Source organism: Engystomops pustulosus, chromosome 10 (genome assembly GCF_040894005.1).
Source record: "Engystomops pustulosus chromosome 10, aEngPut4.maternal, whole genome shotgun sequence".
In the NCBI taxonomy this organism is placed as follows: domain Eukaryota; kingdom Metazoa; phylum Chordata; class Amphibia; order Anura; family Leptodactylidae; genus Engystomops; species Engystomops pustulosus.
The window spans coordinates 79,005,524-79,019,973 of record NC_092420.1 but is presented as its reverse complement, the minus strand read 5'-3'; the positions used below and the strand labels follow the sequence as shown (position 1 = coordinate 79,019,973).

Below are 14,450 nucleotides of genomic sequence, written 5' to 3'. Positions count from 1 at the left end.
ATTTTATCATTGTAATCCCAGCCAGAACTTTTTTGGTCTCTGACAATTGGATTTTAAAAATGTTGGGTTGTCATAAGAATCAGGATTAACACTAAAGCTTCATTACAGACGCCTGTGATAACTGTTATAGCTGATTATTGTAGCCTAGGACTAAAGTACAATAAATTACCAATATCCAGAGGTCCGTTTGTAACTAGGGGTCGTATGTAAGTCGAGTGTTCTTAAGTAGGGGACCGCCTGTATACATCTATTAATAGTTCTGCTCCGCTTTCTTGATATGTAAAGTGAAGTCTCCTGACTTTTACCTCATCAGCCAGAGATTCCTGTCCATAAAATGGCTGCAGATGGAGGGTCATGTGATCTGCCCAACTGTCCATGAACAATCGCCCTGCCAGGATCTTAGGATAGTATTCATGAATATAAGATCGAGGTCCTGGCAGGGCGATTGCATGACCCTCCATCTGCAGCCATTTTATGGCCAGGAATGTCTGGCTGATGAGGTAAAATACAGGAGGCTTCACTTTACATATCAAGAAAACGAAGCAGAACCATTTATATATGTATAATGGTAAATTACCAAATATTCTGCCCCCCACAGACTACAAAAAAAAATGAGGAAAAGTGGCCAACCTCTTTGATGTTTATGAATTTTCTGTCACCACTTAAAAAACAAGCAGATCCTCCTCCTTAGTTGAGACTTCCTGTTCTGTAGAGATCAGTCATCTCATTGCCATGACAGGGATAGTATAAACAAATAGCTAAATATAGTGACGATCGGATCACACCACTCACAGAACGAGCGATTCTATTCCTCGGTTCGTATATTCTATATGAATCAGACATTTTTCAGCCATCGAATGCAAATCTTTTCTGCTTCGCTTTGGACAAATCTTTGGAAAACACTGCTGTCATAGATCCCAGAGCTTTTAGGTCCAGGTCACACCTATATTTGGACCTCTTATCTTCAGTGGCTTAAATGATAATTTAGAGATAGGGTCTGTCTTCCTTGGCTCAGAGCACGTCCTCATTACACTTCCGAAAAATCCCATGAACATTTCCGGTCTGAACTGAGCCATGCGTAAAATGTAAAGTAGATCCTGAATGCTGGTAAAAGATAGATGCCCCCATTTTTCAATGGAAAACTGAATGGAAACGAAAAATGTTATAAATTCGATAAAAATAATGAAATTATCTTTATAACGTAAAGTAGTGGCCCCCACAGGTAGGGTATGAAATGTCCTTTCTAGAATTCCCTCCTTTTATCTCCTCCAAAGTCCTATGTAAATGATCAGAGAAGATTCAGATTTTGCCTGAGAGGAGTCAAGTTTAGAGGCTGCAGGGCGGGGGGGGGGGGGGGTTGGGAAGAGTCACTTCAGATTCAGACGTCCCCATTTTAAGTTTGTATCAGGACTGCGGTTCTGTGAATGCAAAAATTCTAGATATAACCCGAGTAGGGAAAGGGAGCCGCAGATAAAAGATCCAATCCCTGCTTTAGTATATTATACAGAGCACAGGGTAACGTCGCCTCATGAGTCTTCTCTATATAAAATAATATGTCCTCTGCTCCCACTCAGGTGCTCGTCACTTTGTGCACAGCCCAGCGGGAAGGTTTTATCTGGGAGGAACAGACAAGGACCCGCTACTCGCTGTCTCCTGGCATGGATTTTTTTCCTTTTGCTTTTAATAAAACACCACTGGCTGCGGCTCGTCAAGATCCTCGCTGTTTACCCGCTGCTTCGTGGGAGAGATTTCCAGCTTTCCCCATGTTATTTGCATTACAGGTCATCGTGTTCCTAACGGAGAGAAACAGCCGGCGCGGGAGACACGTGGAAGGAGAGACCATCCAGGTGACTGAGATGACAGACAATTCGTGAAACGGGCGTGCAAATACATATAAAGCAAATAACCTGCATAACTTTGAAGTATCGCTACATAGATGAGACTCTTCTGTGGCTCATTTATAGGGATAAAGCAATCTGACCCAAGAGACGGATCATCGTGCACCCATACATGGACAGCCTGGGTCCCTCTCCAGAACGGTTGGACACTTAGGGTGATGCCACACATGGCTTTTTTGATTAACTTTTAGTCCTTTTTTCCCCAATTATCTTAACAGGTTGTAAGCAGCCAAACGCATGGTAAACGGATAAAAATGGACTGAAAACGGAGGTTTAAAAATGGACCAAAAACGCCATGTGTGGCATCAGCCTTACAGCTTTGATCAATTCGACCTCCAAGGTTGTGATTTCCTCCTATGAGATACTTCACACCATCGTAGAGAATGACTTTTTTTTTTTTAACCAAACTACTTTTGAAGATGACCGGTCACCACTGGGTGGGGTGTGGGGGAAGGTTTATAGTGTTGCATCCTGATGACAGGTTCCCTTTAACCCTGTAACAAAACATAACCTTCCTCCCCTAATACAGCAGTACCGGGTTAGAATAGTCATATCATGCTTCTGTTAGGTTGGGATAGCGATGACTTACTTCCATTTCTGATAATAAGCAGCCAACATATACAAAGCCCAGAATAATAGGTAACATTTATAGAAGATAAAAGAAAGTGAGGTTACTCATTAGTAATGCGCCATTAGGTATGTCCTCCACTTCATGTTGGCGCATTGATCTGTGCCGCTCTCATTAACTATACACAAGCATCACCCAGGACTTGTAGGGAGGGGAACGATCCGGCTGGGGGTCCTGTACACAGCCGGACAGAGATCTCCATTACATTACTATAGGAAGCCTCATAGTGCGGGCAGGGACCTCGCCTGCACACAGGGGTCATTCAGCTTCCATGGACGGATACATCATGTATGCTTGTGTATTGTGTGATGGGAAGGATGGACTGACAGAAGACAACTAAGGGTCCTGTTAGGTCTAGGTTAAGACAACTAAGGGCTCCCATTAGGGCCTCAGATATTTGCTTCAGTTATTGGGAGCCAAAACCAGGAGTGTAGGTACACACAGAACAGCTCCAAGTCTTTCCATTATAACTTACCTCTGTGTAGTTACCATTTCTGGAGCAAATAAATGAAGCCCCGAGGCTGTGTTCACACGTTCCAGTTGGATTGCGGAATCCACCTGAAACATGGAGGATCCATAACACATAGTTGTTTCAACTGAACCGCATGCGATTGGTAACAAGCACGTTTGCATGTAAGCAAAGCAAAAGACATGGAACGCATCCGTTTCAGCTGAATATGTGATCGTCTGAGACCCTACCTGTTCCGTATGGATTATGTTAGAACCACAATCCACCTGGAAGGTGTGAAGAAGCCTGAGTACTACCAGGAACTATGATAATCCAGGGAACCTTACTCATAGATCCAGGCACCGTGACTGTGGTAATCATCTTATATTTGATATCCATGGCCTGCTAAAATCAACTTTCATAATTATGCTAATGAGTGCTCTACCCCTCAGTGTTCACAAGCTCTCATTCGGTCTCACCCTCCCTCTGCTCCCTCAGCACATCCCTCTGCCTATTTCCGCTGTATTCTCATGGCAGCAGAACACAGTAGATAGTGGCCAAGGGGAGAAGAGCGAGACAGTGTAACAGTCTGTGAAGCTACAGCACTGTGGGGCTCTGGTTACACCCCAGGGAGCCTTTCTATCTCCTTTGCCTACTAAAATCAACTTTTGTAATGATGCTGAGGCCATGAATAAATATTAGATTCCCACAGTCGCGGTGCCTGGATCTATGAGTAAGTGCCCCTGGTTTAACCATGTTTGATTTTGATGGTAGATTTCCTAAGTCCCTGAAAGCATCTATCCCCCAACATAACAAAAAGGCATCCCCTCCTATCATTAACTCTGCATTGTATGTATTTACACCCCAAGTGTACTTGAAAAGACCTCTGCAGTGCACCGCGCTCCATACACCAGTTATCAGGAATTATTACACGGATTCATTAAGGATACGCCAGTTACAAGTCACATTCCCATCCATCCCGGGCTGTGAGAAGGTATTTCTGAGAGCTCTTTAGCCTCCTTAATGTTGCTTATTCTGCCAAAGAACATCCTTAATAACACATCCCCGTTGACTCGGATGCTCGCTGTGTGTGATCTAAAAGCTTTCCGTGCTGCCAACGCATTTCATCTTCTCGCTCGCTAATGCCAAGATGTGTCGTTGGGTTCTACCTTTCCTCATCCCACATCACTTAGACAATATATATATATCAGGTTCAGAACAGGATGTCAAAATCTGCCCATGCCCTGCTCAGCCACCTTCATGCCGGAGCTCATCTCTAATGTTGTATCTCCTCGGCTTCCCCCCGTTGTCCTGCAATATTCTGATAAATAAATGACGCCGAGCTCTCGGAGACGCCGTTAATCTCGCTCTCCGGGTGACGGCCGTAAAAAAAGATGGACAGCGGCACTTCAGCAACCTTCAGTATCCGTCGTGGAGAGAGTGGGGAAAGGGCTGTGTTAACAGAGAACGCATTGCAATTACCGATATGGGGCACATTAGCGTAAGGCGGCCTATCGGAAAGTGAAGGAGTCAGACAAGAGGCCAAACTAAATACAGGACAGGTAAATTACATACACCATTAGATAATTAGAAATGTTCCCATCGAGGGAGAAGCGGAGACAGAAAACCTGACGCCGGCTATCACGAGGCTGTCAGCGCCCTTCGCTGTATGCAGAGACATGATGAGCTAAACGCTGAGCATTACGGCTGAAAAGTTATATATGAGGAGCAATGTAAAGGGAAGAGGAAGACGGGAGAACGGATGGAGGTTATTATCAGAGAGAGCCCCTATAGGAAAATATACACATCCTCCAGTGCTGAGGTATAGTCTAAGGCGAATGGAAGGAGGCTTCTGGTTTGATATTACAGCAGTGGGGAGGGGCTAGGGGACAGTTTGAATTCATAGACTACAAGGTATCGTTACATAGATCTCTAGGGTCAATACCCAACACCGCCTGCAACTTTATAAGGTGATATATGCTAGGTAAATGTTTTAGGCATTTATGTAGGCACCATCATCAGCAAAAACTTATTGGTAGAGATCAGCAGACCTCTGCCTCTGGGTTCAGCAACGTGACCCAAACATGCCGAAAAGCCAAATTGACACCCTTAGACTCCCCCTGGCCAATCATAGCCATGGCTAGTTGCTATGGGAATCAATTTGCCACATTGGCCATTCGGCAGTCTATCTGGCATTATGTCCGGGTTGTGTGGCGGAACCCCAACAGGAACGGCAGGTCATCTCAATTTACTGTAAAAGCCTTATGATCCAGCCACATGCCTTACCACCACGGTGCATGAGTGGGTTACATGGTCTTTGGACCTGAGGTCACTTCCATGATTTGGTCTAAACCCACATCGCAAGTTTGTAGATAAACATGGATTCTGCTAACCCGTCCCGCTTATGCGTAGAGGACATTTGTGTAGATGTATCGTGTCACGGTGTATCTGTATATATTTTTAGCACACTCGAAAATAGCAAATGGCATGAAAATCTCAGACAGAAGCTCTGGAGAGCTCTTGACGTTCTCTCATTATCTGTTGAAAAGAAGAGATGGGCAGAGACGTGGGAGCGGCGGAGGAGGAGGTGTGTGCGGTTGGACAATATTCACATGTAATAAAGCGAAAATCAATCACTGCTCAAGTGCGAGTCCAGGGAGCCTGCCAGCCATTGATCAGTAACGCACACACTATGGGAACTTATTAGACGGGGCAGAGGTTCTGGACTGCATTAGACTACTCCCAATGTAAGAGGAGGATTTCCTACTCCAGGTTTATATAGTTTATTCTATTTTCCAACAAAAGAAGCTGCATCAGTGAGAAGAGACCCTATCAACAGGTCCTCAATATCAGATGCTTGGGGCCCGACACAAAGGACTCCTACAGATCAGCCCTGATAAACAGAGAATGGCCCAGGTAGTCAACATCTCCATTCTTTGTGCGGTGGCTGAATTGAGCCACTGGAGCCTATTTTTATTTATTTATTTTTTTTAATTTAAGAGGCGACCTGCAGTAACCAGGTCTGACCACTACACTGAAAACGGAGCAGTCTACTCTCAGTGTAGTTTTCAGTTTCTGAGTAGAGCTGACATGTAGGGGTGCAGCAGGGTGTTGGATCCCGCTTGGTTTTTGTTGGTATGCCATACATGAGCTTTCTTTCTAGTTGTGCCTCCTTATACAGACTACACTTCTTATTGTTGCCTATGGGTCTCATCACACTTCACTATGTAATAATAAAGGGGAACCAAGTGACATGTGACTTATGCCTTTTACTCCAGTATCTCCAGTATATTTCTACGAGTTGCTTATTTTCTCTCTCATAACAGGACTGGACAATAATAATATATAATAAATAAATATTTTCCATCGGACAAGTCTGTGCATGTATATGAACCTTTGTCTTTGCCTCCTTTGAGAGCTTCAGCCATTCCCTGTTCTCACCATGCTGCCCTCTGCATAAATACACACAGCTTGCTCTCCAGTGCTCCGGCCCCTCCTCATGACACCCACTGTGTGTCTCACAGTCCATGATGAGTCATAACTCTGAGCTCTGCTATATAGGAGGAGCTGTAGCAGCAGACATGCAAAACAAAGAATTACGGGGAGGTGCACACAGCATAGAAGTAAGTAGCAGAACTGCTGAATCACTTGATGGACATTCAAATATTATCTACAAAGCAGCAATGGCATACAGGAAACTTATGTAAAGTATGTAAAGCCCCTTTAACTCTGCCTAATAGGAAGATGCCTATCTGTATGAGGCAAGAACGCATTGAACCTGCATTACGTAGAATACACCGCACATTCTGTACATTGCACTCCGGTTTCTACAAGATGCTGTGTCACCCATTCTGCCCCTTATGACTACTTGGAAGGAGCCTACTGGTCATATGTAGAAGTGAGAACACATTGAACCTGCATCACATACGATACACCGCAAAATCTGCACATAGGGCTCACAGATAGCACAGACAAGAGACCTTATACACTTTCTCTCTATAGCCCTGCTCTCTAACAAAGCAGAGATGATAATGTCTGCAGTGCACTGGACTGGTGGGGCCCCCACAAAAGATCTACACGTCCCCCAAACTTGCTCCATGCCAGGACAACTTCTGGGTTTCCCCCTGCACTAAATTGACTTACATGGGACTTAAGAATGGGATTGCAGGTTGGACAAAAACAACTTTCTATTATCCATAGAGGGATTTTTATTCTGACCTTCTGTGCATTGCAGAGAGTCTCCACAGTCCGCACATTAGGGGATAAGTGTAAAACTTTAGAAAAACCCTACAAGTTTTTGGGTGAGCGTGGGGCATGACTATAACCCTAGAATAGTTATTTTATTTTTGGTGAGGGGTCAATGCCAGTGAGCATGTTATGGATGTAGGTCTGTGACCGGCTCATCCGCTACTTTCATCACACGGCGACGTCCAACTACCCTGCAGCAGCTGAACCAACATTTGCTGGAAACAGATGTGATCATCTTTTCCTAATCGCCCAGATGTAATTACCTGCTTAATGTTCTAGGTTGTAAGGAAAAAAACATCAACCTAGTGATATCAGCATAGTCCGCGTGCATTGATATCTCTACCTACATAATACAAGAAGAGTGCGAGCGCCAGGGAATGTGCAGCCATGGACTTGGTATAGAGATTGCCCATCGCACATGTAGGTCTATCTATCTATAAATCCAAAAAACGGGCAGCCTGTTTTTGGATTTTTATTATTGAAGGATCTAAGGCCTGGTCCTAGGACGCCTGCACCCACCTATAGTATATCAGATAGTGCCGCTGGATCTTTCTAGAAGTATCTATCCATCTATTTATATAATAACTTTTTTCTCAGCCTGTGGAAGGGTCAGCTTGTCCGTGTGCTTGTCTCTACCCTGGTCAAAGCTGCAGACAATGCATTAACAGGATTTCTATTACTTTCTGAGGATGCTTTTTGATATAGGATAAGGGTCCGGCGTGCTAAATGAGACTAAAGGACATTATAGTACAGTTACCCAACAGCAGATTCTTCACTCAAACACAAATGCAACACTAAAAAAGGTATAAGATACAAGACTAAGGTTATCTTGCTCTAGTAATAGCAGCATCTCATTGATGTGCCTATAGGATATTGAATCTATTGTACCATCAATAACTTATTTATGTATTGTGGTGTCATTATAAGGTAAAGATCAATAATACATCAATGCTGGGAAGATTTGCCTGAAGTTATTTACAGACAAGAAAGCGGTGAAAACGACAGCAAATTAAATAAATAACGAATTGTACAAAAAAAAAAAAAAAAAAAAAAAAAAAAAACCCTCTACCAGGCAACTATCAATTATGCCATATGTAATAACGTCACCTCTTTTGTGACATTTTCCCTGCATTCTTCATTTAACCCAATATTTTGTCTAAAGAGAACCTGTCATCACACAGTACCTTTTAGATGTCTTTATACATTTTTCACTGATGCCTCTACCCATAGGATTAGAATTCCCATTCTTCTAAAACAAAAATTCTACTGATGTCCAATATTCCTGAGAGCTGCAGTATATAAGAGTATATAGTGTATATATCCTGCTCTCCCCACTAATGCTGACACTGCTAACCGGGCAGAAGAGAAATCCTGAGGGAGGTGTAAGGAAGGTTCATCTCTCTAGACATAGCCAAAGTCCCTCTCACCCCCTCCTCCTTCCTGAGGGAGTGGTTAATGATGTAGCAGAGCAGAGCTACACAAAGCCACTGTCTCTCTCAAGGTTCCAGCAAGGCATCATGTAGCATTTCCTACCAATGATAACAGCCCCTAGGAAGGGAAGCTGTATATGCCTGTAGTTGAATATTGGCAAATAGTCCCTTAAGAACTAGTTCCAAACTGGCAGCATGGTGGTAGCAGTGAGACCTGTCAATCAGGAACAGAGAACCAGGGCAGGGAATAATGAATATGCAGGACTTGCTTACAATGTTTGGACTCACCCCAGGTGTGTTGCATGTAAATTTACAAATATTTTTTTTTTCCACAGCAGCCATGGAAAGGAACCATTTAGGGCAGTGGCGGCGAACCTATGGCACGGGTGCCATAGGTGGCACTCTGAGCCCTTTGTATGGGCACCCATGCCATCATCCCAGCGCAGAGTTCGCAGACAGGACTCAAGGCCTCTAGCAGTCCCCGGCAGCCCAGGACCCTAGAAGGAAGCTGCAATGATAATCCAAACTTCTTCTCCTTCTTTCTACTGTATTGGTGTCCTCAGGTACCTATACAATTTAAACCTATGGCAGAGCAGGGAGTAATAAGTTACTGCTTAAAGTGTCGCATCGGCATTTTTCGAAAAATATGTGGGTTTTGGGTGTAATTTGGGCACTCAGCGTTTAAAAGGTTTGCCATCACCGATTTAGGGAGAAGAGCAATGGTTTGGTAGGAAACCTACTATAAAGAAATCTAAAATCAGAAGTAGACCCGGTGATAGATTCCTCCTGCTGCCTCTGCCCTAATCTGTAATTTACTAATCCTGGAACCAAACATAACTGGTTAAAAACTGTATTTTATTTGGGTGCAGAGCACTACTATGTCATCACATCCATCAGGACCAGGATATCTTGTTTACCGGCGGATCCACCTGTTCACGCTCAAGTGCTGCAGCCCCAGCTTTCTGCGGAGCAGGGTGAACGCATTGTAGGGGACAGAACATACATAAATAATCAGCCGGTGCCGCAGCTCGGAGCCTCTGTGCTGTGTACCAATGTAATATTCAGGAGGTCCTGCCAACACTCCTCGCATGTCTACTAGAGGAGAAACACTTCAATTCTTTTTTGAAATGATAATTGTGGAGAAGGTTTTCTTGGGTCTTGCATTGTTCCTCTGTTACTACTCCTAGAAATCTGTGGATTTCTAGACAGGGAGAGGGTCCCTGAGGTGCTGCACTAGTCTCATCAGGATTGTCACTGTCACTCATCTCTGATAAAAAAATTATTGGTGTCAACTAAGAAGAAATAACAGAGCAATGCTACAGTAGAATTAGAACAATATCCTTCAGAGCTACCATATTATGACGGGCACAGGTATTTACTAAAATAGAGACACCCAGAGAACAGAAAGGTACCCTTAAAGGCATTTTTTGGGAACTTTAACTACTAATAACTTAGCCAGAGCTGCACCTACAGATCTGCTATCCCAATGACATGCAACATAAAGAACAGCAGACAAGAAACTCTGGAGAATCTCTTCTTCTAACGCTGCAATGTGATGTTCCTCTGTTATTCCTCCAAGAAATGTAAAAAGAAACTGACAACTGGGCGTTGCCAGTTGGGTGGGCGTGTCCTGAGACACACTCTGGTTCTATCCATGCTTATTGGACAGAAAGTGAAGGGAAAACCTGAAGCTCATCACACGTGGTCTTTGCATTACGTTCGGAAATGCAACAACAAAAGACATTTAGTTAACATTGTGTTTACAATACACAAATATCACAATTTTGTTAACACAAATGTTAACAGCAATGTAATTGGGCAAATCTCCTTTCCTCGGCTGCTGTATCGCATTTCAGAACGTAATATTAACATCACCTGTGAACGCAGCCCAACACCCGATTGTAATTTCCAAATGGAACAACAGAGGAACGGCACAAGTCAGAAACTTAAGAAGAAAAATCATTGATTCTTATGGGTAATACCAGTAGTTACTTATACAGATGTATTATATTTGGCAACCTCTTTATATAATCTCGCTCATTCCTTGAGGAATTTAAGGGGGTCTTTCAATTTCCGTAAATATATTTATGTATTGCAAGGAAAGGTTATGTGATTTGGTATTTTTCTCAGTGCATGCAGCTATCAGGTAATGCGGCACCTTGCGGGCCCCCCTTCCCCCAGACAGTATAGACAGCAGAGTACGGCGCAAGATCCTACACCCAGAACGTCTGGCAGAGTCTGTTCTCCTGTAAATGTCACCGCTCGCCGGCTGTATCCGCAGATATCCCTGCTGGGGACCACAACGCTGATTACTAATAAATCACCGCTTATTTCCCAGTCGCCTGTTTAGCTATAAATTAACTTTAAAAGGAACTCGCAAGCTCGTAGCGAGACGCCGAAGACACAGCAATAGTAACTGCGGAGCACAGCCTGGATTCCTCTGGATTCCTATGTAGGGGATTGTGATATATTCCCTTCCATCTTGTTTTATGGAATAAGGGGGGAGGGGAGAGTAGCAAGGTGAAAAGTTTAACCGGTGAAGACGAAAAATGATGGATGAGTGACCCGGCTCTCACCGGATCGCTCTGTACATCACTCCAATTAAGAGGATTTGTTTTATTTTACAATAAACCCCCCCCCCTTAATATCTATGAAATATGGAGCCTCATCCCATAGTGGTAGACACAACATATCCATCTTTTATATACAAGGCGTGTGGAGAGCAGAATGTCAAAATGGGACAAGATACTAACCAACATAGGAATGCAAAGACTGGAGAATTAAAGAAGCTGCCCATTTTTAGCAAACTACTAATATTGTTTGTGTTTTGTTATATTCCTGGTCATGTGATGTCACACAGGTGCACGGCTCGTGATGTCCCTGGTCATGTGATGTCACACAGGTGCACGACTCATATCCATGGTCATGTGATGTCACACAGGTGCGGGACTCATTATATCCATGGTCATGTGATGTCACACAGGTGCACGACTCATTATATCCATGGTCATGTGATGTCACACAGGAGCACATCTTGTTATATATACCTGGTCATGTGATGTCACACAAGCGCTTAGCTCGTTACATTCCTGGTCATGTGACGTCACACAGGTGCACAGCCCTTATATCCCTGGTCACGTGATGTCACACAGGTGCACAGATGGTTATATTTCTGTTGTTCACTAGCAGTGCAACTGTGTGATATCAGACAGCTCTGATTTCTATAATGAGTCGTGCACCTGTGTGACATCACATGACCAGGGACTGTTTCTCAGTTTTAGGCCACATGGCCATGACTGGGACCATTGGAACTAGAGTCTTGTGTCTGGCTGGGACAGTCCCTGCCATGCTCCGTGAGCAATAGAGAAAAAATTCCTAAACCGAAAGTCCTTCTAAAAATTGGGCAAATCGGCAGAAGATTAACCCCTTTTTGTTCTCTGGAAGGCTCCTGCAGAAAATGTTGTAGCCATACAACGGGGAAGTGTAGATGTAGTTAAAGGAAATCTACCACCAGGCTCATTTGCATAATCTTTTAAGCCTTTTTTTGTAAAAACAAGGGCATAAGAAGCTAAAAGAAGGTCAGATCCTGCCAGAGGGGGCACACCCCAGGAGGTCAGCGTGCTTGGTTTACAATCCTTCATCCTGGTGGTAGATATCCTTTGAGAATGCTAGAAAGGACATTTTATCCCCTACCCAAGGGCTGATAGGTTTAATGGGGTAATAGCTGGTGACCGGTTCTCTAAGAAAACATCCCCCTCTGAATAGCAGAAGGGATCCTCCTCCTGTATTGATAATTTCCTTTCACAGCAGAACATCTCATTAGTTTTCTCCTTTCACCAGTTTTCAAGGTTTCTCGCATGTTAAACCCCCTATAATTCATTAGCCGTTGCCTATGAGAAGCGCCTTCCTCCGCCGGTGGCGTTAACCTTTACCTAAGCTAATTTTCTGCTTGCGGCTTCTTCGTCTGGATCTTCTGGAGCTGTGATATTACTTTCTTTGGTACTTGCAGTAGTTGCATCGCGTCGTCCCCCCTCCCCTCTCAATAGCCTCATCTGCAGTAATGAACTCTTTCAGACAAACAGCCGGCAATTTGCTTGGGCTTTATCCTAACGAGAACGAAGGCCGGAGAAGGAATTAATATGCGGAGTCATATTCCGCTCTGTGCGCCGCCACCTTTTATATTGTTATAAGAAGAAGAGCTATGGGCACCGCCGGAGAGATGGACTAAAAATAGTGATCTCTTCTCGCCATAGACTGAGAACTGAGCCGAATTCTGAGCGGCGATGGGAACGGAGCTCCATCGCTCGCTGTACAATCCTCATCGCCTTTGTTTACTGCGGCTCTCTGAACCCTGCGGTCAGAGTATACTGAAGGTCGCCCGGGCCACAGAGGCAACGCAATATCATCTTCTAGGCACAACGGGAAGGGCTATGCTGGCCTGAGGACGAGCGGAGAGGCGCTATAGCTGGAAGATAACACTGGACCTGGAGCTACAGAAATACTGATGCTTCATCAATGGACTTGTCTGACAGTACAGACTTTACACCTCTCCCCCCGGAGAGTCTCTGACCTCCTGTATATTTCTGTCACCTCTAATGCTGTTCTGTTTCAGTTTTGTGGAGTGTTTTATAATAACATGGGTCCGCCAGATTATATCCTTACGGTCAATTCACGCCGATAAGTCACTTAAAGGGAATGGCTACTAATTCCAGAAAGTGATCAGCAGAGAAGAGTCAACAACTGACTCTTGCAGAGCCTATCGAAATTAACGGAGCGCAACTATATACTAGGACACTGAACCAATTACCTTGGGCCCATAGTCGGGTCTTGACCTCCACTAATTAACTATTGGTGGCATATCATGAGCATTAGCAATTGAAGGAAATGATCTAAAATGCATCATAATAAACCAGGGACACAGGGATCAGTTGCTGTGAATGTGGTAATCTTCTTATATTACTTATGCACGGCCTCCTTCCTTCTAAAATCTATTTTTAAAATTGCTTGAAGTGCTGCAGATTCACAGGCTGTAACAATGAGCTGAACAGGTCTCCCCCTCCTCTTTCTTCTCCCTCTGCCTAACAGCAGCCTGACGTACAGGGGGAATGGAGACCCACTCTGCTCATTGTAACAGCCTGTGAAGCTACAGCATAGAGGGGCCCTGGTAACAACTCCTATAGCCCTTCAGAATCATTGGTATAATTATAAGTTCATTTTAGGGAGGAGGCCATGGATAGCAAACATAAGAACATTACCAGTGTCACGGTGCCTGGGTCTAGGAGTGAATGTTTCATGCTTGATTTCCCTTACCTGCCCCAATATTAGAAATCATTTACTCCTAGGATAGATGGCTAGCGACTGATCAAGAAAAAACAGGTCCTGTGTCAATAGGACAGATTAAGAGAGACAGAACTCCATGCTAGTTTTTGCTTTGACGGTCCCATAGAGGTGATTGGAGTAACAGTGGAGCCTGATTGATAAAAGAGGTCTGACCCCTATGGCCACTTAATCCTCTACTTCATACAACACTTAAAAATGCTTCAATTATTGGATGATATAAACTTACCCCATCGGGAAGAGCCCTCCAACACACGGCGCTCACAAACTCATTGGTGTCGTCTTCTTTGCGATCTTTGTCCAATACACTCTTAACAGTGTCAAACTTAAAAGTCAGAAGGGTTTTCGAGAGACCCTTGTAGTACAGGTAGAGGGAGTTATTTTCACTTCCTAGAGTAGAACGAGAAGAGATCCTGCATAAACATCAGCAAACAACAGAAAATATCAGACCTGAGCAAGCA

The 14,450-nt window shown here is 44.0% G+C and overlaps 1 protein-coding gene and 1 non-coding gene across 3 annotated transcripts in view; both read right to left on the bottom strand.

Moving 5' to 3' along the window:
- Positions 1–14,450, bottom strand: part of COP1 (COP1 E3 ubiquitin ligase) — a 121,290-nt gene that overhangs the window by 20,074 nt on the left and 86,766 nt on the right. For both annotated transcript variants that reach the window (XM_072126890.1, XM_072126891.1), the window contains exon 18: positions 14,219–14,379. In XM_072126890.1, coding sequence (XP_071982991.1) covers positions 14,219–14,379 — 161 coding nt within the window. The remainder of the gene's footprint in view (positions 1–14,218; positions 14,380–14,450) is intronic.
- Positions 2,668–2,800, bottom strand: LOC140105323 (small Cajal body-specific RNA 3). The gene has a single exon (XR_011850559.1). It is a non-coding gene; the product is annotated as a small Cajal body-specific RNA 3 (non-coding RNA).